Here is a 26,625-nt window from a genome sequence, read left to right as displayed (position 1 = left end):
CGTGGGGGTGCACAGCTATCTGTATTATGGGAAGCACCTGCATTTTGGTCACATATTAAATGCATATCTAGTCTTGTAACAAGATGTGCTTCACCAGACAATGGGCTGTGCACACATGTTTCACCATACACAATTTCCTATGTATATACTCCATGGTGGAGAATGATTGCACTTGGTCACACAATAAACATTAGATCTCATGAGACCAGGTCCTGAGACTCCTTTCCTGTAGGCAGGATACAGTATGTAGGCAACTCATGGAGTAAAAGTTTATCAGTGAAACAGCACTCAGGAGCATGATTGCCTTAGCCAACTAGCAGCTGTATTTTGTCAAAGTTTTGAAGACTTTGCAGCAAAAGAGAATGTTAAGAAAGGATGTGATTTATTTATTTTTTTATTATATACTTTAGGCCTTTTAGGTTCTTGGAGAAAATGGATGTCTAAAAACTGGCAAAGCAAATCTCAGATCTAAAACACAGGAAAAGTTAACAGACACTTGGTATAAGTTGTTTAAATATTTGGTTACAGGAAAGGAGATTTCAACCCACTGTCTTTAGATCTGAGTTCCTGCAAAAACTCTTATATGTTTGAGGCTGTGGTATGCTGTAGGCCATTAAGCAGTACTGTATTTTCTCTTGATCATTTCATGTCATTGCTTAATTATATTAACTCCTTTTAACCAATCCTTTTACTTTTTTTTTCCCACTACAAAAGTGTACTTTTGTTGGTCCTGTAAATCACCGAGACAGATGTCCATGCAGCATGAACTTTATTTATAAAGGATGGATTAGACATAAATGCCACACTTCTTTAAAAAAGTTTAAATTAACTAATCAACTGCTGAAAACTGAACAGGTAATACTATTTACATAGGACAATGCTTACCTTCCTTCCCAAAACTTAAAGTGAATTCTCACTCTGAAGCAAGGACAATGATATATAGAAACACACTGATTGCTAGCAGTTACCTTGTAGGTAGCAATCCACGTCTCTCAAACTTATACAACTTACATTTTCTCTGCAAATGAACCTAAATGACCTCTTTGGCGTAATCATACTGATGTCTGTGTTTCAAGGACAGTATTTTAACGGGCTCAGCAACCTGATAGCATTTCATCACTATAAAATCAATGATCCACTCACTGGCGTATCCAGCAAGAAAGGCCAGCCCAAATATTAACTAGCAATGTCCATGCCCATCCTTCCTACACCTCAACTGAGTGAAGTTAACACTGATTCTATACAGACAAACAGAAAGTTTGCAACTTAGACAGTATTTCCAAAAACTAGACAAAGACGGTGATCGCTGATTTCACATTCAGAGCATATGAAATATTGTGATGCCTGGTGCCATTCTAGAACATCTTTTTAGATTTTCACATGAATTTCTCAGCAATGTAATCGCCATTTTCCCACTCCTTTGAGGCACCTTGGCAAGAAAATATCCCCGGAAAGTGTATTGGGAGTGTTTTAGAACCGTCTCATCTGCTTTCCTGAGTGCACTGGGCCCAGCTTGAAATCTGCAGTCAGTTCAACAATTCAGTCACAAACCACCACTGTTCTAGATGTAATAAATCACTTGCAGATCAGTCTTATCATTTGATGTCTTCAGTTACTCAAGTTAATAACAGTTTCAGGTTTAAATGTTCAGATCTCATTTTAACATCTACCTTCTTAACTCTCTTCCTTATGCTAATAAAACCAGACATATTACTATGCTTCTATTCCAAGGGTCCTGCATGGTAAAACTATCCAGTGTGGCAACTATTCCAAAAAATAAAGCTCCAACTGAGTTCCTACTATTAAAGAAATATACTTTACAAATCTTCATATAAAAATCCTACCTGGATCAATCAGTAGAATATACTACAAAACTGTAACAACTCCTGTTGCCCTGTGCCAACTGTTAGATAAATAAGATTTGTAAACCAAAATCTGCTCCTAAATTTACATTTCCTATTTCTGGAACATACAAAAAGTTTTCTAAAACTTTTCCTTATGAACTTGCATTGGTCTTTTTTGTCATAGAAGTGCACTCATTGACCTCGCTTCTGATCCAAAATGATTTCCACCATGTGGAGTAGTAAATCTCTGTGTCTCTCTCAGAAACTGGGAATGACTTCCATCAGACAATTAAATTAGAAAAGTCACTTAAAGATTGGAAATATAAGCTTAAATTGTCTGATTATATATCATTCTAATAAACCATGGAAAACAACCCTCTTTCTGTTCAGAAAGCAGAGCCTCTCAAAAGTAATTTCATAAGATAACGGCAGTTAGTCTCCTGTATCATTCAGGAAGTGTGTCTCTTTTCATTTAAATATGTCGTCCAGTGAGGAAGAAAAGTGGTCTGTCCTCTTTTGCATTGGCAGTCTGGAATTCATCCCGCAGTCGGAACTGCCATTCATCTTCCAGCTCCAGCCGGACAACAGTCTGGCGAAGAGAATTGCGGTCCTGACAAATCACACACAGGGTGGCACCTAAGCAAACAGTTAAAAAGAAACTCACATGAGTATCCCCTTCATTCTCAGATCACCCAGCTCCCACCACCCTTTGGCATGTAGAACTCCACCACTTTCACATCAGTAGTTACAAATAGGCTTGGGAGAAAATTAAGCTGCTCCGGTAGGACTGAGGAGAGCCATGTTCAGCTCCCTGTTTGTCAAGATCTTCTTGTGTAACCTGAGGTACCTAGTATCCACCTAGTAAACAGGACTAATAGTACTTCCCCTACTCTTCAGGGTAAGGAAGGGTAGAACACCTAGGTCTAAGGAGGTGGTGATGTGTCCTGGCAGCAAACAAGATAAAGCCCTAAATCCATTCCTGTTTTAGTCCTTCTGATCACTACCTTTGTTGAGTGAAACCCTCACTCAGCAAAACACACAAGTCAATCGCTGTGATAGCTGACTAAGCTCTTTGTGCTTTGCTGGCCAGAAGTGGTCTAAATATGTCCTTAAAACTAATCATTAACTTTTATTGTTTTTCAGATTGATAAGCTAATGTACTGGTAACAAAGAACCTGTATGGCTATGGACATAGGCAATGCCCAAGTAAAAAAGATCAGGTTTTATAATAATATCAATTTTAATCAATATCAACTACCCCGACTGACATGCTGATACCATTTTAACTTGCTTGTGTGGCTTCCTGGATTCTGAGAAAAATGCTCAATTAAGAGGAAATAATTACCTCAACAGCATTCGGTAATCTGAATGAGAGACAGTGAGGTAAGTGTAAATGCCCAAGACAAAAAAAAAAAAAGCTATGAATGTAATTAAAAAGAAACAAGACTGACAGTCATGTGGTTTCTAGTGCTTATGTGGCAGGTTCGAAAATCAAGTAAACTGCCAGGGGAGATGGAGAAATCCCAAAGCAAATATATTTTGTGCTACATGCTATAAAAATTGCCTGGTTTATGCAAAATAAGACTGACTGATAGCCCCTGTGTCACCTGCAACAGAGAACACAGCAGTTCATAACAACTCTGCATGTTTCAAGAGGCACTAACCACAGTGTTTTTCTTCCAGTGACAGTTATACCTGTGAGTGAAACAAATCCCCAGAGCACTAAATGCCTACGATAGTAGCAGAATGATACAAAAGAAGTCTGCAATGTGACTGCCTGAAATCCAAGTGGAAGTTAGTTGTCTCCACTGCTATACACCATCATTAGAATTACATGAAGAAATTGGTTATTGGGAATAAATTTTAAATGAGCCAGCATCTATTTCCAAAAATAGTAAATAGATTTTGATAGAGGATTGTCCATCACCCATTTTCCATCACAAATTATAAAATCTGGAAGAACATAATAGGTAAATGGTTCCTGCAAAAACCTTCAATACTCGGTTTTCAAACATAAAGTAAGGAGTTGTGTATGTACACTAGATACAATGATATGGATCCAATATTCCTCCCCACTTAGAAATCTGCAGAATTTATAGCACTGTTATATACCAGCTTACTACAGTGCAGAGCCAGCATGATCAAGCATCAAAGTTGGGTGGGTCATATAAATACAAATATGAATACATGCATATACATATATATGTATAGATATTTTCATATAAAATGGACTTTCCCCAGGTTCCCAGACATCCTGTCATCTAATTCTTTGCAATAAAGTTATTGCAGCTCACCTTTAAGAAAATGAAACTTCTTCAAAAAGCTAGCTACAACAAAGGAGTCACAGAGGTACAGCAGGAGACCACTGAACGTCAAACCAGAGGAACTGATGTTCAGAGAATGAGGCCGAGAACTCACATAGCAAACTGCAATCTGATTGGGAGAGGTTGGGAAAAAAAAAAAATCAACATTTTTCAAGCTTCTATATAAAGCTAAGACTTGATATCAAGCTTCCAGTATTTTCAGCTGATTCAAATTCAGACTTGCTTTCCAACTCCAAATATTGTGAGATGTATGGTTCCTTCCAAAACATCCCTCTACTTATTACAAATATATATAAAGCACTATTCATAAATATATATTAGTTGCTACTATTTATTACTATTATTATCATGAGGTTTATATGTGATAGTTTGAAAGCTGCAGTAACTCTAGCTCCCCACAACCATAATGCTGTGACCTGCCCAGCAAATTTTATTTATATGAGTAAATACAGTAACTATGCAGTCAGACATGAAAAGAACCTTTATAAATTCCAATTTTCATTCCAATGGGATTACTCAAGTCAGTAGAGTTGGGCATATACATGAATGCACAAGGTTTCCTCTTGTATAGTTTGTTTTTATGGCTACTCTCAACATCCACTAAGAACTGGGAATATTTATAGCACTGTTTCAGGATTTAAAAATTTGAATTAAGGAACCTTCCACACAGGACTTTGCTTCCAAAGTGCCACTGTACTACATAGATGGGGCAGATCCTCATTTGGCATAAATCAGCCTTATTCAGTGGAGGAAGGTTGAACCACAGCAACTGAGACTCTGCCCCACTATGTCTATTCCATATTCCTTCAATCCTATTGTATCATATTCCAGCTCAGGTAACAATTCCAGAACCAAACTGAACTCATTTCATGTGCTGAATGGGTTAGAACTGAAAGTATGCAATGGAGGAAGACAGTAACAGTACAACAGCCTTCCATAGTTTGTTTCCTAAATATGGTGGGAACATAGGCCTGTAAGAGCTTAGCCAGAAAGAAAATGAAAAGATATAGTTCAAGATGTTCTGGGAGCACCATATATGGGAAGCTCATTACACAGCTACTTTGGTAAAGAAGTTTAGTAAACCCAGCAAAACTGAGCTTCATTTAGTTTTCAAGTCAGATGAAGAGGTAAAAACAGTTTCTCTCTCATGAACAACACCATCTTAGTATCACACTTCTACTTCTATTCAACCTACATTTGAGTTGAAGTATGACCTTGGCTTTATATTCAAACTCATCAGAGGAAGTGAACAGCTCCTGAGATCTAATGTCAGCTTCTGCCATTCTGACTGGTTTTTTGGTATTTGCTTCTCTGCTCAGCTATCACTCAAAAGTAAACTAAAACATTGTTTAAAGTGCTTTCTAAGGGTTAGCTAGTGTTTGTAAAACCCTCTTATGGAAAAAATTTGCTGTAGAAAGAGACAAATTATAGCAGATTGAGAAAATACTTCTTAAGGAAAAATGTGCTCTGTAATAATTCAAAATCTAATATAATCCACAGACCATATCACATGTACTTTCATTAAAGACTGACAATATCTCTATGGGACTAAGAATTTGATTTTAACATTATAGGAATCTAATACCTAATTCTTCAAAGGCTGTATAACTCTTATTAAGGAATGCATCAGCAAACCCATCCAAAACATACCCTATAAATTTCTAGAGCTGCTTGAAGATTATTTTGTTCAGTACCTGTGGTCCTAAGTTAAGGTAACAGTCCACAGATAGCACTGGATGGCTATAATTCTTCAATGAGAGAGGGAAGAAGCGATGGCTGTGATACTGGAGGTACTTTTCAAGGAGCAACTGAGCAGGTGCTGCCAAGAAGGTGTGCTTGCTGTCAGGAGCACAAATGTACTGAGCAGGGGAGATTGAAACTGGAGTGTCAGATACCTATGAGAAAAAAATATTTCTGGTACAGATCAATCTTGGTCAGTCAAGTTGTACTTTTCTGAATTTTGGTTTGTATAAAACATATCTCTACCCTAAAAATCTAAAATCTATATAACAAGCAAAATCGTTCAGCCAAAAATGTCTGCCATCAGAAAAGTTTCAGACAGTCATAGAATTGTATTTGTATTTGTAGTCTTTGAAGTTTCTTCTTTGAACTCAAAGTACTCCTACATATGAAGTCACATGAAGATGAGCAATTCAATAGCTGTAGATAAAAAACACACAGTGAATGGTTACTTGGACCATAATGAGACACTTGGGTGTTTTTAATAATTTTTAAAGGAAAATTATTACAGACAGGTGCATTTTTGACGAGAATATTGCGGATTTCATAAATAAATAACTAAAAAAAGCCCTACATGGCAGGCATACCCCATTACTGGCAACAGTAAATGCACCAAAATACCTCAGGTCTCCTGGATAAAAGGTACAAAAAAGGAAAACAGAATTTTAACAACAATGAATCAGAGGTCTTAGTTCCCACCTTGGACTTTATGTGGAAGGATCGTTGTCCTCCTACTGCAATTTGCTTTTTCATCACATTGAAGTGATTGAACCGACAGATGAGAAGGCCAGCACTGTGGACACGCAAGTTGAAGTCAACATCATCACATGTAAATCTGGAAAGAATAAAATCACAGCAGGTCAGAGGAATGTTTCTTGTAACACGCTGACAAATACAAGCACTCAAGGTCTGATCAACACCCTAGAAGGGACAGGTGTCAAACACACTGACCCTCCACCAGTGCCTACCAGTCAGGGAAAGAGGCTTCAGCTTTGTAAAAATAAACTAGGCTAGAATGAGTTCAAGAAGATCAGAATGAGGGAGGGAAGCACTTAGGGAGGGAAAGAACCACAAACATAAAGTGGAAAGGCAGTAAATTGTCAGGAAAATACCTAGGAGTTAAAACATTTTCTTTACCTTTTACTACAATAATGCAGTCATAGAAAATTGCTACATAGGTTACTACCCCAAATAAGGTCAAGGAAATTAATTTCTTCAACTTCCAAAGAAATGGACGAGGCCCTACATTTGCTTTGTCAAATGCACATAAGTATCTGACTACTCATTTTGCCATCCGAATACAAATATCCGGTAATTTTTTCAGTGTGCCTCTACAGAAATAATGCCATTTTATGTTAGAGATGAAAACTATTTGAAGACAAGGAGTCTTTTCTTAATACAAGAGAACTGTTGAGACATAGGAATAAATTAAGCAGAATGAGGCCAACATCCATGATCTAAATCTGACCCATTCAAAGATTATGATGGAGAGAATAAAAGGTAAACTCCTAAAATTTTTACTAAATTCAAATACTCTTGTCTTTGGAAAATTCAGATGTGGTTCTCCATTTTGAAAGGAAACAGGATGATGTGCAGAACCATTGGATTGACATCCAGGGCATTAATTTAAGAGAGTTGAGCAATTAGTGCAACAGTTGATATCAGTGAGAAACATGGCATTTAATTATAGGGTTTTAAAAAATTGTCTTTGATCTTAGCAATATCTACCTACATGGCTATTTTGTATCCCTGACTGTCAGTGTCTCTGTGTTTTAAAATATACCTTTTTCCTTGCCAGCCCAAGCTTGGAATGTCATACGATACTTCAGGCTCAACAGCACCCACACAGAGGATTAGGATGAGGCACATGTGGTTTAAAGAAACAGGCAGGAAATGGGTGGTGTGATCTGGCATTCCTGACATTTTAACATTGCTGCCTCTACTCATATCACTTTGCTTTATTGTCATTGTCTCCCCTAGCCCTTCATAATGCTTCATAAGGCAATACGGTTAGGCAGCCTGGGAGCATAGTTCTGTACTAGGAGACACATGGGAGCAAGTTTAAAATGCTGTTTTAAACTGTCAGGCTGGTGACAATGGAAATACAGATCATCTGTTTATCCACAGAATAATGAAAGCAGAATGCTTCCCTGCAGTCCCAAGCAAACTTGGACTTCAAAAGGTATCTTCCTGAGTTAGAAGAATTCTTCTGAGAAGCACAGTGACTGATGTTCAGTTACCTAAGTCAAGATGTGTAGAGCCATTTTAGATTACCTGAGGTGTCCCACTTAGCTTACAGAAAAACACATGTAGCTTTCATGTCAGACCTGCCAGCCCCATATGGACATCATCTGCATATTCTGAGTTGCCTAAAGACCATCTTTAGACAAGTGAATTCCATTCTAGTGACATATACTTCATTCTGTTGTAATAAATTCTTGTCCCCCAAAAGTGGGGCCAAAACCACAGTCTATTTCACACAGATCAGTAAAATTCTGTGAGATGATGTACCTAGTGAATACTGTTCTGGTAACTGTGGTGATGCTGTGTGTGACAAAATTATAATCAGATATGTCTTATGTGGCACAATAAATGAAAAAGTGGGATTTCTGAGACAGCTGAATGTGAGAAACAACCACCAACGTCAACAGGATTTATTTATGCTTTTCTTCTGATTTTTCTGATGAGCACACATGTGGTGCACTCCAGTGTTGTGCTACTCAGGGTAAAAAGCCCAGCTATATGTTAGAACAAGACTTGGTTATGCACCATTCAGCCATACATCCCTGTTTTGTTTGGAAGGGAGTGCACATAAGTGGGCAGGAGAGGAAGTAAAGTGTTCACCAAAAGGTCACTTGGAGTCAACCAATAATTCAGGGCACACTGCTGAGTATATCTACCCTGTAATTCCAATATGACTGTTTTATTTGGAACTATGGAAATTATTGTCTTTTTTTCAACTTCTGGCAACCTGGGAAGGATCACTAGCAAGAAAACAAAATCTGTCTGCATGTCATTCACAACCTCCCTAAAAAACCAAGAGCTTTTGTAAAAATTCTTGGTTCATTGTAAAAATTTACTTGGTTCATTATCTCTATTCAAAAGGTGCTGCAGATTCACTTACCTGTTCTGGTTATACTGTACATTCTGTGTCAGATCCACATTCAGCATAATGAAATCATGCACATGGCAGCAGGAGAACGGTTCCTTGATCTCAGCACTGTTTGTTTTACTGGACCATTTTCTCATCCCAATTAAGGCATAATGAGTAACATTGGGAGTTGCTTCAATATGTTGTAGAATTTGCTTCAAGGAAACATTCCTTTCAGTCCACGTATAGTCACTACAATAATTATGAAAATGTGTTAATTTTAAAGTATATAGAGAACATTCAGAACCTCATTCAGCTGAAGAGCAATTATTAACAGTCAAAAGTTGTTATGATATCCAGTAGATAACTCCAGTGTTGTCTTAGTTTACTGCATTTTTTTGTCTCTCTATTTAAAACTTAAAATTAACTGGTGCTTATGTGGTGGGGACTGGTATGACAGATCTGAAACTTAGTCTAGATCTTTCAAAATATTCACTCAGATATATAAGCTTTTAAAGTTACCTAGATAATATTCTAATGAATCTGGGAGGGTTGCTGACTTTGTGACATAACTTAAGCACAAAGTATTGAGATCCTTCTAGTCCACTCCTAGAGTCCATAAATCTCAGTTTTCACTGAGTTTCATTCTCTCTGAACGTTTGCTGTAAATCCTGCATAGCACCATTCTGGGAATAGATAAAAATACCTAGTACAATGTTCCCAAGTAATGAAAACAAAAATACTAGTTTGGGGATTTGGGGAACTCATAAAGGAGCCACACAGACTGAGACTGATGAAAGAGCCACAGGAAATCAGTTGCACAATTTGCACAGAATTGTCTTCTAGCTTCCTTAGAAAAATCTGGTGAAAAATGTACATGTGAATGTCCATGCTTGTCCAGTGTATAAGGGAATGCTTATAGAGTCTGAAATCTGCATTCCAAGTAACTGTAGCTTGAACCAGTGTCAATCAAAACAATAACGGCTGCAGGGCACGTAAATCTTGAAGGGACAGAAATGAAAAGCAGGCTAAATAAAAAGCACTACATTATGTACAATGCAAAGGCAGATATTTAGGATATCTACTCTCCTTAGGCAGATATAATTCTCTGCTTGTACAAGGTAAAAGTTGCAGTATATCAAACATAATTTCAAAATCATATGCAGTGAAATGTTAAAAAAGATCAGCTGAAAAAGCATGTATTACTCTATTTACCTCTTCCTGTCTCCTGAACAATCAACTTCCACCGCATTCCACATAACACAGGAGTCATCTGAAATGACAATGAAAGGCCAAATATCCTGGGGTTTTATGCCCAGCTCCTCCTGCCTATTTCGTTCGAGCTCCAGGTTATGATAAGACAACTCTTTTATCAGGAAGTGTGCAGCACCTGAAACCAAGGACATAACCATCAGATTAAAAATAGGGGCAGAAATTGTTAGCATTTAATTTGAAAGCCTTTTGAAGTGAGCATTTCTGCAGACAAGGGTATAAACCACTCTGAAGATTTTAACACCCCAACACTCCCCAGAGCCAATTTACTTTGTCATTTGCCAAGAAAGTGACTTACAGAACCACACTGAGGCACATGCAAAATGAACTCTGACTTTTTTGCTAGTGTCTTAAGGGTTTAGTGACTAATTCTTTTTACCCAACAGATATTTGGGTCCACTAGCATCTCTTAGTGCAAACAGCTAGAAATGCTGACTGACCAGCTGAATGACACGGAGAATTTTCCCTAATGATCTGCTTTTAATTTTTGTCACTACTGCTGTGTATAAGTTGTTCCAGCAGCACAAAAAAAAGGCTGAATATTTCACAGATGTTATATTGGCAGAACCTACCTAAAGGATGTACCTAATCAGTGCATCACTGCCCATGCAAATAGTACATAACTTATTTCCACAAGGAAACAGTCAGTTACTCCATCTGTGTTAACACCCTCAACTTCTTTTAAAGTCCATAGAAGAGAGTAAGTATTTCTAGGGTGCAATTCATCAAGCTTGCTTTAGGTGACCTGGATTAAGTGAATTTCATCTTCAGCTGTGACCCACTGTCTCCAAAGAGAATCCAAATCTCCAGATCAGACATGCTCGTTACAAGGTGTATATCTACATTTCACTGTTGATTAACAACACCTCAAGGGTTCAGGTCGAGTGTCCACGTTTCTTAGAACTTTTTGTTATGCTTACCTACTCCTGCACTGTTGAAAATGCTTGGAAGAACAAGCATGATGTGGTTGGGCCAATACTTCTTATATATGGCCATTTCATATTCCTTAACAACTAAAACATGCAAATGACTGGCTCCATCCATTGCATGATATAAATTGAAAAGTCCATGTTCATGACGACCAGTGGTGGGAGTAAAAGTGGGGCTTTTTATGTAATCTTCACTCTGTAAGTAAAAAGAAGTGTGAGTTTCTGTATTAACCTGGAGAGAGAAAAGAGAAAGAGAAACAGAGTCTTCAGGAGAATAAATCAGATTCACTGTCACTGTACAAACTCATGCATTTTAAATTACCTTGGTAGGAAAATAAACAACTTTTGTAAGAGCTTGGAAAAAAGAAAACTCAATCACTTAGCTTATTTGACTTATTTGACTTATTTGAGAGTGTGGTGGAGTGGACAGGACTGCTAACCTTGACCTGCCAAGTGCACAGGGACCTGGAGGCTAGATCTGGAAAAGGATTTAGCTCCATATGACATAAGACAGTAAGAAACACCTTATTCCAAAAGTCTTCTGACTGGCCAGCTCCTAAACTTGAAGGCATTGAAACTCACTGGGTGTTTCCAAGCTTGGTAGTACAGTAAAAGCCCTGTTTCTACAGATATCCAGGACTGTTCCAGTCTGGGAAACTGTTTTTAGCCTGGTTCCTACCAAGGTCATTAAAGACTCAGAATGAAAGTGTGCCTCTTTACAGAGACTCGCTAAAGTCCTCACAATTAAGCACTCCAGATTTAAAACTGCCAAACCACAAAATGGTGGACTTGATGCCAGTGGAGTTCATGAAAAGTAGATCAAGAAAAACATTTTATAATGATTTAATAATATAGGTATATATCCCCCAGCATTTTTCAATCTTGCAGCAAGATTGCAGACACTATCTGGGGGCAAGTGAACAGAAAAAGAAGCAAAGGAAGAATAAATTATTTTGGCAAAGCCTCAAAGCAGGTCAGTGGCAGAAGCAGGAAAAGAATCCATGAGGACCCAGTGCACGGTTCTGACTGTGTAGCCAAGCACAAGGATAGTCCACTGCTTTTCTCCACAGAAAAAAAATGCTTCCTCTTAGTAATGGTACAATAAACAAAATAATGTCTCCGAGGTTCATTGCTGAAACCATTCTCACTTTAACATCTTAAACCCATAATGAAAGACCTTTAGTCACAGAGAAGCTATTTATAAAGAAACATGGTGGCTAGACAGTTTTGCTTCATGTGTCCCTTTCTGGGAGAAGGTACAGCTTAGTATAAGGACATCTTCACTATCTCTTGACAGCAGGAGTAGTAGTATAAAGAATACTAATTCAACAAATTTAAGAATTGGTGGTATCTCTCTCCCATATATGATGATAAATATAATTATCCATCTACCTTATCTGTGACTAGTGGTAGCCTCATGCTTTCCAGTTGTCTTCCTGGTTGGCTAAAGACAAAATGATGCTCCTTTGATTTTGGAATGATAAAATGCAGCTGGATCTCTTCTCCCAGCATAGAATAGGAAAATGCAAATGCATGCAGAGTAGACTCATAAAGCTAAAGATGGGAAAAAATGGGATAATTCCAGTTAGAGTCAAACTACAAAGTCTCGGTGTAGTTATATACATTTATAACATTGCTAAACAGATTACAATCACTTACAGTATGGTGTTAGATTTTACTTCATTATTCATAGGTGTTAAGCAATATCACCCAGGCTAGAGTGTACACTGAAAAAAACCCACAGTAAAGTGTTCCCTCTTTTGAAACCATTGTTTCAGCTTTGTCTTGCAGATGGTACCAATACTTACAGGCCACTCTTTGGTTTTCAGAAATACTGACACATAAAAACCAGTATTTGCATTGCTGACACCTTCCTCCTCACACTCTAAGAGGCAGGAAATTAGAGGGTCACTCTGAGTAATAACAAGTTCTATATCACATATAGACTATTCTATGCACTACTCCTGTATCAGAAGTAGCACCTGTTACAGCTACCCAGGTGAAAATACAAGCAAGTCCCAGTGGGAAAAGGTTGCTGGGAAAGTACTTTTAACTGGTAAGTATATTGTCGTGGTTTGAACCTTGTTTTCCCCCAGAGGGCTGAGAAAAGTGGTAGACCCCAAGGGGTGGAAACCCTTGGAAGTTTTGAAGTTTTGCCCAATGGGCGCTCCTGCAGAAATGTAAACATATCACAACCAGACCGGAAGAGAAGAGTTGTAGTTTTTGGTTGTTGTAGAAGTGGTGGCCATGTTGTGAGCCACGAGGTAGGGGCTCTGTGCCCCTTGGGGCTTCTGGCCCCCTCCCAGCCCCTGGCTGGGGGCTGCAGGGACCTGGAACAGCATAAGCTGGGCTAGGTGCCTGTAGTTATGCTGGGAGAATGTTTTCTCCATGGGCGCAGAACAGCAGCAGGCACTGACCAGAGAAACGGTGGCAGAGAGCCAGAGATAAGAACCAGAACTGAAGAAGCAGCAGAAACAACATGCAGCACCGCAGAGAAGACTCCTGGAAAGGGAGGAGAAAGAGAGCCAGCAGCTGAGAGACAGAGTTTGGGGTAAGACTGATACCAGATCCCCCAAAACTCCCTTGGAGACCCTCTTGGAGAAGAGGGACATGGACTCCTATTTTAGAGGAGCCTTGGAGTATGCAGCACCAGAGAGAGAGGAGCTGAGAAGCTCAGGGACGTCCTGGAGCTGGACCGGGACGGCCAGATGGAATGCGAGGGGAGTTGACCTTGGCTCCCCCCCTTGCACTGCTGCCACGGTGGCAGCCTGAGAGACAGGGCACAGAGGCCCTGCAAGCAAGGAGCTGAGTCTCCTGCAGATACCAGACCGTCACGAAGACCCCCCTGTGTCTTCGTGATATGACGTGGTGATACGACCTTGTCTGGGGTTACGAAGCCCACGGAAGACCCCTCGGTTGGAGGCGATGGGGCCAAGAGAGAGGCTTGGATACCTCCCTTGTGGGTGCTGGCAGAAAGCCAGCTATCAGCTGCTGCATGTGGAGAAGACAGACAGAACCTGCTGCCTCAGAAGATGCTGCTGCTTAAAGACTGAAAGGGATCTGTCCTTCTTTCCCTCCTGGACTTTTATTTGGAGGGGAGAAGAGATCTGATCCATTGTAAATACTATATGTCATGGTAGAGATAGTTGTAATCGTGTGTATAATGTGATGTTATATTTATTTGTACAGTCATTGTAATATATTCCCTTTCCCCCACTTTGAGTCTGGTGTGTTTTGTCTGGAAAAGCCCATCTCACATTAGGTTGAGATGTGGGAGAGGGATGGAGCTAGGGAATTGGATTTTGGGGCTATCTCAAACCATGACATATATATATATATATAGATTACAGCACTGAATAAACTAGTGCAAATGAGGCAGGAATCAGTCCTCTGATGTCCCCAAACCTGCAGTCTGGTCAAGGCAGGCAAACATCAAGAAATAACAAACTCTAAATCAGCTGTTTTTAACACACACGTACAATTTCCAAGCGAATTTTAATACAGTGAATGTACACAAATTGTGTATGCATTGTGTCTGCTTCAGTTTCTGATCTGCAGAGTAACTTCTGGAAATCTTTACCTGGTACCTGGGATTGAAACCCATATACTGATGACACTGTTCACAGTGATGGTAGGTGTTATATGCTGCGTACTTGGACAATCTCATCCTAGTTGTTTGACGGCATGTGTACATATCTTCCTGTCTCCTGCTCTTTGATCTGTCTGTTAAAAAAAAAGAAACAACTTTAACATATATTCAAGGCTAGAATGTGACAAACTGTTTCTGTCATTGTAGTCAGCTTCTAGGAAAAATGGACATATTAAACACGTACAAAACAAACTATGAATTCATTCTGAGAATAGTATGTTTATAAACTGTTATGTACAAGAAAGGGAACTACAAATGTATCTGCGAATTCATGATTATGATAATCCTGTACAGATTTTACATAAGGCTGATGTGTAAGCAAAGCCAGATTATTAAAATTATCATCGTTGCTGTTGCTATTACTGGTGGAATGCTTACAAAAGTAATAAATAGTAAAAAAGAGCCTTATGACATTTGCCATTCTGTGACAGAAATCACTGTACATTATGTGACATGAACTTGGCAATTTAGTGATGTTGCTCTTTAGTTCACTTCCATATCTTTTAAAGGGATCCCCTTTGTGAGAGACTGAAGGAAGATGAGGTGTAATTTCTGCTGAAAAGGACTTTGTTACATCACCTTTCACTGAGATTTTCAGCATCAAATCAGGTTGTTCAAGACTGTTCCTTGTCACGTCAAGTTTTGAAAATCACTAAGAGTGGAATTTCCATAATCTTTGTGGGCAACCTGTTCCATGGCTTGACCATTTTATTCTGGAAATATTTTTCATACTATCTACTTGTAATTTCTCATGTTGCAATTTGCATCTGTTGTCTCTTCTCCTTATGCTGTGTATCTGTAATAGTGTGTGTTTTTAAGTTCCCATTAGGAAGTTGAAGACAGCATTCAGATGGCCCTGCTAGACTTCTCCAGACCAAAGCAACCCAATTTTCTGCAATTTTCTTCACATCTTGGTGGCTATCCACTAGCCTCACTTCTGTATGTCAATGTCTTTCTCACACAGGCAAGTAAAAAACTTGACAGAATACCCAGATGTGGTCTTAGAGGTGCCATGCACAGAAGAATAATCACTCCCCTTGACCTGCTTACTAGATTATTACTAAGCCATTAACCCAATCACGAAGTGGTGACTCATGTTCAAATTGTTGTCTATCAGGACCATCAAATCACCTTTATCAAAGCTGGTCTCTACAGAGTTGGCCTTAAGCTTGTGCAGCTGAAAAAATTTATTATTCTATCCCAAGTGCAAGGGGCATGTTTGTTGAACTATATGAGGTTCCTGTTCCTGAGGTTTATTCCTGAAGGTTCCACTTCTCCAGCCTGCCAAGGTCTTTCTGAATAGCAGTGTTACCTTCCTGCATATTGACTCCTGCCCCAACTTGGTACCATCCATGAACTTGCTGACATTGCATTCTGTCCCTCTGACCAGGTTATTAATGGCAATCTTAAACAGCATTTGTCTCCCTATCGGTCTCTGAGTATTGCCATGAGTATCCAGCTGTCAGTCACATTGGTGACACTCCTCACATTCTAAATTCAGTGGTCCAGCTAATTTCCTACTCACTTTAAAATCCACCTATCCAAACCACCTCCGTCCAGTTTTGCCTGTATGGATATCATAGAAGACAGTGACAAAAGCCTTGCTGAAGTCAAGATAAAGCCACTGCTGTCCATAGTGCCAGTCACCTCATCATAAAATGCAGTCATGTTTACCAATCACAATTTGCATCTGATGATCCATTCCAACTGATCCCAATCACTTTCCTCTCCTTCATAGGTCTGGACATGGCTTACAGGAGATTTTGTTCCATAATTGTTTTGAGGACTGAGGGTAGGCTGAGTAGGCTGTAATTGCTTCAGTCCTACCCCTGTCCTGTGGAGGAAGGGCATGGCATTTTCCTTTTTCCAACTATCAGGAACCTCCACCAATTGCTGTTACCTTTTCAAAATAATAGACACTAGCCTCACAACAATGCTGGCATCTCCCTCAGCATACTTGGATACATCCTACCTAGTCCTATGGGCTTGTGTATGTCCAGCTGGATAATTCAGAGGACTAATTCACACCTCTATACTCCAGGAATCTACATCTGGACATATGCATCTCATGCTTTCCAAAACTAGACCAAAACCTAAAAAAGTAAACCTATAAACACTTTTAAGTGAATAACTAACTTTTCTCACGTAAGTCACTTCATTGCTACAAAGCAGGACAAGGCTACTATATAAAACCATTCAAATACACAAATGTACATGGAATTAGAGCTTTTTAAATTAAAGACTACCCATATAATATTCCATAAAACATTTATAAGGCTTATACTCTGGTACTTCATCTGGCAAACTTGTAATCTTTTTTCACTATTACTTAGTCAAGTGAAATTCTAACATTTTAACTCTGCTTGAAAGTTTAACAGGATTCTCATATTAAAAGCAAATAAATACATATATGTGTACCAATCTAGATTTTTAAAATTCTAACCTTCGTTGTTTATAGTCTGAAGCTTTGAACAAATCAGACTTGCATCTTCGTATTTCGGATCATGGATAGTGTAGTCAAAAGGCATCTTCTTAAATGTCTCCAAATCTGGCCACATATCTCCAGGCTGATGGTAGTATTGATCAGATTCTTCTTTTATGTCTATCATATTATTGAAAAGTAAGAATTCATAAAATTTTAAAGCTCTTTATATTGCTATAGATGGTTTTGCTTTTTCTATTATTCCCGCTTCATTTTTTCTTTCATTATTCTGCTGAAGCAATACTATTATGCACCAAGAGGTGCACCTTTGCAAAAAGTACCTCATACCTCAATGCAACTCTGCCTTTTAAAATTTATCTTCATGTCCTGATTGCAAGTTTTCTCTAAAATCCTACCAAAAATACAAAACATTGCTTGCACAAACCTCTCCACTAGCAGGTGGTCCACTTTTTCCACAGGTTTTCCCATAAACCTAGGGAGATAGCTGCCTCTTTCTCTTTCACAGCTCACTGTGGAGGAAGACTCCTGAGTACTGCCCCAAGAAGCCCTCAGAGACAAGAGCTGAGGCACATTCCCACAGTAAAATCACTGAACATCTTCAGTAAAATCACAGAACACCTTCTGATGGAGGCAGATCACAGGCTGGTAACACCTACTTAAGATTCTACACAGCTGACTGTGGGCATTTAGTGCAGAATTACACACAGTCCATAAAACATCACCTGTATTTTTCTGTGTAATCCAGCCCTTAGTTACAGAAATACATCTGGAAACACAGGGGAGTACTACACTGCAAATAAAGGAAGTTTGGACTAAAATTAGCTATTAGAGAGCAGAAACTTTATTCCCTCATGTAGTCTTACATACTTACAATCTATAGCATTACTCCTCATGGTATAAATCTGCCAGAATTTCACCGATTCTTTTTATATACTTTACCACAAAAGTTCATTTCAATTCTATCTCAGTGGCTGGATATCATTTAATATTACTGAGAGGAAGACTAAACTCTAAATGATAAGTAAAATAATAAAATATTCTTAAGTATCAGTTGAAGATCACAGAAAACTTTTCTTACAATAATTCAATAATGTAAAGTAATTGCAAAGCTGAAGGGCATAGACTATACAGACAACTACTTTTCAATTTAGCATAACAATGTTCTATTGTCTACAGAATATTTTTATATCAGGAACTTACTAATATTGATTTCTTCTTCATCATAAACATCCACTTCTGTCAGTCTAATCAGCATTCGGGACAAAATACTGAGGAACTGCAGATAGGCACCTGTTTTCCCTATCTGTAAATAAATAAATTAGAAAATACAAAAGTAAACTTTCATTTTTCTACATGTTACTTTTCCACATATCTGGAAATGGCAGCGAAACTGAATATTACTATTCAGCAGTTGCAGATCCCTGTATTTGTATATTCCTTGGCATACATTAAATGCTTACTGTTGTTCTCCCTATGCAGGAGTCTAGTTTGGAAAATGCATTGTATATAACAGGTCTAATTACAGGCCCACAGACAATAACTTTCTCTCCTGATGTTACAGTTTCTACATAGGCAATGAACGTTTAAAAAATCCATTCAAGCTCTTAAAATGTTGAATAAAACCTCCTCAAATTACAAGATAATTAAAGAATTACCTCAACCTTTTCATTTTCATATGATTTACCAGTGCACTGACTGCTGCTGAAATACACTATCCTGAGGAGCAAAGTGGGACATGGATCTCTGGGAGAGCTTGTGCAGGCCACTTCCACTCCTGAAGGACATGGTATGTGCAAACTGTGTTGTTCCATCTCCTTTGCTGAAAATACATTATTTCCCTTCCACTCTTTTAAAATTACCTTTTAAAAGTCCATTTAAAAAATTATCTTAAGATTATAACTTTCTTCTTTCTTTTTCACCCCACCAACAAACTACATAAATTTTCTCTTCATTACACTAAAGAGTATTGCTGAAAGCTATAAGCCACAGCCAATTATTTACTCAATAGATTGTTCTGTATCTTTCACATGTAGTTTGCTGATGATAACATCAAGTAAGTAAGGCCATATCTAAGCAGACAGCTTTACAAACCATGACTGTATGTGTGTATGTGTGTCGCCTGTACAGGGAAGGGTAACGTAGATCAGTTACAACACATTCTGCTGCAACTGTCTAATTTCACAAAGTGGCATCAGATTTTGGATTAAATCTATATTACTATTGAATTGAAAGCCCAGCTTCACTTCCATTACTGCTAGGACATGTCAGAAGAACAGGCTGTTACATTACTAAATAAAGTTACCATTCTCTATCTATGTCAAGCAAAATTTTCATCTTCTCTCAACATTTGAGAAAGGGGGGCTTTGAATTCGAAGAAAGAGATCAAACATTTGTTTTGTTCATTATCTGTTGTTCTTAACAAACCATTTTAAACAGTTGCTTGCAAAGGGTGGATAAGGGTACCATTATCCCTGTTGAGGGTCAAATGTCAGCACACTGTTATCCAGGAGTAACACAGAAAAAAAAGGGGACTTTGAATAGAGGAAATAATAGCATGGACTATAGTCAGCCCACGGACCAGATGTTTCTAACTCACAATTTGAGTTTTTATGTAAAAGCCATTGAGGCTAATGAGAGTTTTTCTTCTGAGCCTGGAACAAAGTTCTAAACTTGGCTGAAGTGGCTACTTGTTGGTGAGCTAAAACAAAACCATCTTATCTTTACACCTGAGGCACAGAAAGAAAATACTGCCATTTGTTTTCTCTCACGTCTGAGATTACCTTTATATTCCCTTCTAAACATACTCTTTTAAAGCGCCTCTGATCATCATTTCATTAAACACAGGGTGGCCTGACAAAGTAACAGTTCCCTGATTTCAAACAAATGAGAGATCATCTGTCAAAAGCATACAACCTGTTCCCTTGATATCAGGTATCTATGTAAAAATTAATTCCCAATCTTTTGAAGTATATACTTAGAATTGTCAACAGAATAACAGGCTGAAAACCTTACTTTTTCTTTTTGATATCCATTAAAATTTTATTCTATCAAAATCATGTATTTTTCTTTTCCTGGGGGTCCAGTCTTCGCCAGTGGTTTTCCAAGATGTATGTGGGAGCAACGAGGCTAATGCTACATGGTGCTTAGATGAAAGGCAGCAGTCAACTGACTCAAGTATACGCAAAACTGCAGGGTCATGAGTCAAAAATGCTGGAAACCACAGGATGACAATTGCTAGCCCCTAACCATTAAACTAAAACATATGCACTTATATTATTGCATGCATAATATCTTACCCAATCTCATTATCTGCCACATTAAAAGTTTCCAATTCAGTACTGTGAGCTTTACGAACTGTTAGATATTAGCAACACTGTATGTAAAAAGCTGTTGGAAACGTTCAGGAATCTCTCCATGTTTTCAGAATGTTTCTCTGCCAGGAGAGAAATCAGGCTGAGCACGTGCCACATTCCTATTTGAATTCCATTCACTTGCACATTTGCTTGCATTTGTTGCTGAAGAGACGAATTGGTGAAAGAGAGAACACCTTTCCCAGGTCATTTTGAGAAGATTTCCAACAAGAAAGTGAAAAAAATGCCTTCTCATTTACAATCAGTGGTTACTCCAGAAAAGAAAAACTTTGAACAAATGAATTTGTAGCTTGCCCAGATAGCTAAATGCACCTTTGAAATTAATTGCACTGTTTGCTACGTGTATCATCTCTAGGCAAAATGGAATAGCACAGTCTTTCTTTGTTTGAAAATACTGAATAGCTGTTAAACACAACTTCCACACCTCTCCAAAGAGCCCCTGCCCAATCTTTTAAGACAAGAGGGCATGGTCTTAAGCTGTGCCAGGGTAGGTTTAGGTTAAATATTAGGAAGAAATTTTTTACAGAGAGAGTAATCAGCCATTGGAATGTGCTGCCCAGGGAGGTGGTGGATTCACCATCCCTGGAGGTGTTTAGATGAGACTGCACCATCCCTGGAGGTTTTTAAGATGAGACTGGATGTGGCACTTAGTGCCATGGTCTAGTAAGCACGGCAGTGTTGGATCAAGGGTTGGACTTGGCGATCTCGGAGGTCTTTTTCAATCCGGTTGATTCTATGATTCCATGATTCTATGATTTGTCACTACCTCATTTTTGAGAGTTTATGCTTTGTAAGCAGCTGCAAAAAGATCCTACAAGCAGGATATGCACACTTTTGAAGCATAAAGCCCCTCTGCCCATCCTCCATCTCCCAACTGCAACAAACAGAGGATCTGAAATGAAATTTTAAATTGGATACCTGATTGGTGTGCAGCTTTACACGGCTTTAGGGAAGCCAAGTACAATGCTCTGCTGATCCTAATTAGTGACTCTAGGCTAAAAAAGCATGATATATTAACAATGACAGTAACTAGTAAGGATGCACTCTGGGCAAGGTGTTTTTCCCCATATCCTGTTGTTGATCTAGACAACAAAGCTGCCAACAGATTGAAAGACCGAAGGAACCTAGAACTGGGCTGCATTTTTACAACTCCTGAAACAAAATGTACGAGGGGTACTGCTACAACAGACAGCTCTACTTCCCAGAAAAAGGTTCCTCAAATATATGGCAGTCTTCAGTATTTTGTAAGAAAAGGCACTTGGGGGCGAATATTCCCAAACAATGGTAGTATTCATCTAATTTGTTTCTACCTGAACTTAGAAGACAGAAATCTGATGAATCAGGCTTGGAAGAAGAAAATCCCAGAAAACTGATGATAATTAAGGAATTTGGGGCCTGCAAAGATTTAGGTTTTTTCTTTCTATTTTCATTCTTAGTGCCAGGGATGATTTGGCCCATAAAATACTAAGAATATGCTTACCCTGAAGTTCATGAAGAGAGTAGTGTAGATGTAGCAAGAGGAAGGAATATGAATTCAAATTCTTCCTGCAGAAAATTCAAGAGGTATGAAGGTCTAGTTTTTCTATCAAAGAGGAGGGGAAAGCTCTCCAGGGATTTTGACCACTGAACTCTGCTTGCCATAGATATCAAAGATAAGGTGAAAACAAACTGTCTAAGAACCTGAGAGAGAAATAGTCTGTCAGATAAATTACATGTATGCCTCCATACATGGTCATGGAAGTGACACCCAAAAGTGCTCTTGTAGCAGGTCTAGTAGCAATGAGTTTTCTTTTTTTTAACTTGTTCCATACACTGGATACCAGGACCAGTAGAAGTACTTTACTATTCTTACATGTTGGTATAAAGCATCACCTGATTTCATTCTTCACATTCGGAGAAATACAGCAAAAAGGGGAAATAATTCCGTAAGGCTTCTCTATTTTAATTTCCAGGTGAGACAGTTCATGGCAGTGGTTTTCAAACTGTGGTCTGTGAATCAGTGGTGATTCGCAGAAAACATGCTGATGATCCACAGACAGCTGGTCAAATGGTGATGGCTCTTCTCCTTGTTTCCATGTGCTACATTCTTCTAAAACACAGTTGATAATAAATATTCCCCAAATATTTTCCTTACATAAGCTGAATGGTATATATGCCTACTGTAGTAAGATTTTACTAAAAGTAGAGTAAAACCAAATAATATGGGCAGCAGTTTTCTTCTTCAGGAAGCGTCTTAAGACACACTTATTCATTCCCTGGATGTGGTGCCACAGGACTGAGCTGTGCTCACCAGCAGCTTCCATGCTTGAGGAAAATGCTAATTCTAAGTTGTAACATTCAGTTAAAAACCAAAGGTACAAAACCTCAATTTGCAGCTTGGGGAAATTTTAGATGAATGTTCTAAGAAAGATATTTTAGTGAATTTAGGATCCACATAGGCATTTGCTTGGGTACACTGGGGATTAGACGTCAAGCCATAGATATGACAATATGGCAATCTTATACTTTGGTTGAGATGTTGCTAACACTCAGGTGCTGTCTAATAACTGTTTTCATTTTTGCCTACACTTCTTCATGCACTACATGTTAAGTCCATGTAAAATGTTAATATTATCAAAAGTAATGAGTAAAACCTATTTCAGGAAGGAAACTTATTTCTTCCCCAAAAGACAAGGGTAATTCTAATTCCTGCATATTTTATTGTAAGCATTCCCTAGAAGAAATACCGTATTGTATACCTTAAACCAACAAAAAATCCACATACTTTTACAGCTGTTTGGTTGGTTTATGGGAGTTTTTAGTACTTTAAAATAGTAAAGGCAGCAAAGTTTCTGGTTTTTTCCATGAAAATGGAAATAAATTAGAAATTTCCACGGAATAATAAATGGAAAAATCCATTAAGTTAATATATACCCCTACATTTCTATGTTTAGGAAGAAGACATGATACTCCTGTTTTCATGTGTATGAATTTGTTCTCTGTGAAACAGATATCTTCTTCAGAAAGAACTAAGGAATATAAATGAATAAACATATGAAAAACATCCTCTAAGAACTGATCCAACTGTAGGACCCAATGCAACACTAGGAAATAACCTGTATTGTGGAGACAGATGAAAAAGAGATGGAGTTTCAAGTAAAAGAATTGTTATCAAGGCTGAAATTCACTGCTGTACAGAGGGTCAACAGGAGTCCTATTCCATACTTGAGAAAAACAAAAAAAGATTTGATAGTGAAAAGTGGTGAATATCACACCCTGGAAGGGAGATGGTGAATAAACAAGGCACTTGTTCAATTATAATTAGTTAAATTGCAAGTACTCATTGTGTGAAACATCAAAACCTTTTCACAGGTGTGTAGTGTGGTCTCATAAGTCTCTGAATTACCTATTGGCTAATCTGGACATTTAGGGTGGCTTTGGGAATAATATCTTTATGCGGTTTGATATGTATGCACATAAAATTTTAACAGAAGTTGTCACAGCCTGTGGGGGTTTTTTTGAGATGAAAACGAACTTCTCTCTCCAGAATGTATTCATTTTTATGCTACAGCTGAGTATGAAATTCAGTTTATTCATCACATAATACCTCAATCTTTGGTAAACATGAACTATTTAGATCAAAGGAATGGACAGTGAAAGACTGATCACCAGATTATTTTCTGGAATCCTTTATGAATTACAGTAACATCTTGAGGAATTCCCAATATGAAAAGCTCATTTATGCTCTTTCTACTCTGCTGCACCATCAATTTAGGTATACAATGGAATACAATCATTTAACAAACAGTAATATGCAGTTTCCTTTTGCCATGGATGGGCCTATAAGAGTGGATCATGTGGCAAGTTAAATCACTGACTATCTTTAGATTAATTCTTGGGTTGATGTTACAATAACTGGAAACATGAGTCTTTGTCTTGGTTTGCATTTATCCCGTTTTTCTTCTGAGGTTAACAGGAAACATATCCGCTCTCAGGAGACCAGGTGCCTCTTCCTATCTTAATGCTTCATACTTCAGTAAAACATGAGAGACACAATATTACCTTTAGCATGTAACATGTGCACTTAACTAGGAGTTACTTTGCTCAGAGATTAGTGCTGAACATTCTTAGAGAATTTAGAAGAGAATGAACTTCTTAGAACTAGACCCATTTCCATGTATCTTTTCAAAGTAATTTAAAGACTCCTGGGTCAGCTACTCATCTTGTAAATATGGCTCTGCTAGTGTTGAACTGGCCTTCTTGCATTTATAACTTACAATAGCTTCTATTTCTCTTTCCTGTGCAAAGGAAGCAGAGAAAATAACTTAATTACAAACTCCCAGCTGTCTTCAGATCGATCATAAGAAAGTGGTTTTGTGAAGATCTTTAATCTTTATTTAAAATGTAAATGCATATTCAACTTTAACAAACTGAAATTATACACAAAATCTATCTCTTGAGCAAACTGTCTTTTAAAACATTATAATGGAGACTGACTGAAAATTAACATTGCTACAGCTTCTCTGCCTTTGAACTCAGGCTAACAGTAAAGAAAGGAAGATTATTTAATTAGAATGGATTAGGAAATACAATGTAAGCAATTTGCTCTCAACCAAAAACGCTCCTTCAAATATAAGTAATAATAATTTTTTTCTGAGATTATGAAAAAATTAAACAAAATAAATCAATGATAATACCTTGTTCTTTCTACACACCTGTGGTGGCCCACTCAGCAGCAGCCTCCTTGGGTGAAAGGTGTCCATTCTGCCCTCATTTCTATTGTTGTAGTCCATATGGATTGGCTTGGGAACCGTCCATTGGCGGTAGTACAGAGACTGCTCTGTGCAAGTCATCATCTTACTCATAAGAGGACGGAAAGAACTTGCCCACATAACAGAATGGTAAGGCAAGAGGGAAGAGGATTTGGGAAGGCCACTGCTGTCTGTAGATGTAATGATGTCATAAACCAGTTTGGGCAGGAAAACTATGGGGGGCTGTTTTGATGCTTTGGTCATGGAGCATTGAGAGGTCTGTAGGATGAAGGAGTTATGAGTAGGTGCAGAAGAGGAAGAAGAGGAGGAGAAAGGTGAGGAGGATGATGAAGTGATGGAGACTTGGGCACTTTTTATGTTTTGTTTCATATCCAGCTGTTCAGTTACCGGTGGCAAGTGTTTGCTGATTGTTGTTTGTGCCCCCTTGTCTACTTTCTGCTTCTGCCTTTCATAGTTATTCGTAGTTTCTTCAGTGCTGTTGCTGAGGACTTGAGGAGGAGATGACTCAGTGCAGAATGCTGTGACTAAAAGAAAATTTATATTTCAACACAGTGCAACTATCTCTGCTAGTCAACACCACAGTTAAACAAAACACAACAAAGAATCATCTAGATAAGAGCATCCCTCAAACATTGCAATCCTGTTCCTCTTCTTGCTTTTACCTTTCTCTTACAGGAAGCCATAATGGGACTAGTTTGGAGTATTCATCACAATGCAGAAAGTGGCCTTTAAAGTGCATAGGAACGATGCTAGTGAATGTCCTGGCCTCTGTTTCCCTCATACATTCCCTCCCTAAGGTGTTCACCAGATAGTTTCATCACTCAAGACAAATACAAAATTACGGAAACCACTGTTTAAATGAATTGAAGAAATTAAGTATTCCCAGGCTATTACCCCATTAGACTACAGAAATGTCTACACAGACATCTGAAAACAGTCAGCTCTGCTCTGACACTCATCTCTATGTCACTGCAGCACTTAGTCTGATCTAATAAAACTTGGCAGCTCTCAGGTCCCTGGTATGACATAATGCATTACTGCATTCATACAGCTTTTGGTGAGCTGAGAGAACATACTGAACTCACGAATGCTGGCCATGAATATGTGATGTAGATACAGCCCACAGATAACTGCTGATTTTTTAAAAGTGGTATATTTTCACCTTATGGTTTTTAACTACAAAGACTTGAAAGTTTAACATGTTCGAAGTG

At 38.3% G+C, this 26,625-nt stretch overlaps 1 protein-coding gene across 5 annotated transcripts in view; it reads right to left on the bottom strand.

Moving 5' to 3' along the window:
- Positions 1-752: 752 nt before the first annotated feature.
- The window catches only part of GREB1 (growth regulating estrogen receptor binding 1), a 95,052-nt gene continuing 69,179 nt past the window's right edge, over positions 753-26,625 (bottom strand). For all 5 annotated transcript variants that reach the window (XM_064650535.1, XM_064650534.1, XM_064650536.1 and 2 more), the window contains 12 exons: positions 25,358-25,938; positions 18,493-18,595; positions 17,293-17,451; positions 14,781-14,923; positions 12,593-12,754; positions 11,192-11,396; positions 10,215-10,389; positions 9,033-9,251; positions 6,608-6,743; positions 5,863-6,063; positions 4,139-4,277; positions 753-2,480 (listed from right to left, as the gene is read on the bottom strand). In XM_064650535.1, the coding sequence (XP_064506605.1) occupies positions 2,317-2,480; positions 4,139-4,277; positions 5,863-6,063; positions 6,608-6,743; positions 9,033-9,251; positions 10,215-10,389; positions 11,192-11,396; positions 12,593-12,754; positions 14,781-14,923; positions 17,293-17,451; positions 18,493-18,595; positions 25,358-25,938 (2,387 nt within the window). In that variant the 3' untranslated portion in view covers positions 753-2,316. The remainder of the gene's footprint in view (positions 2,481-4,138; positions 4,278-5,862; positions 6,064-6,607; positions 6,744-9,032; positions 9,252-10,214; positions 10,390-11,191; positions 11,397-12,592; positions 12,755-14,780; positions 14,924-17,292; positions 17,452-18,492; positions 18,596-25,357; positions 25,939-26,625) is intronic.

This window comes from Pseudopipra pipra, chromosome 3 (assembly GCF_036250125.1).
Source record: "Pseudopipra pipra isolate bDixPip1 chromosome 3, bDixPip1.hap1, whole genome shotgun sequence".
In the NCBI taxonomy this organism is placed as follows: domain Eukaryota; kingdom Metazoa; phylum Chordata; class Aves; order Passeriformes; family Pipridae; genus Pseudopipra; species Pseudopipra pipra.
This window is presented reverse-complemented; position numbering and strand designations above follow the sequence as displayed.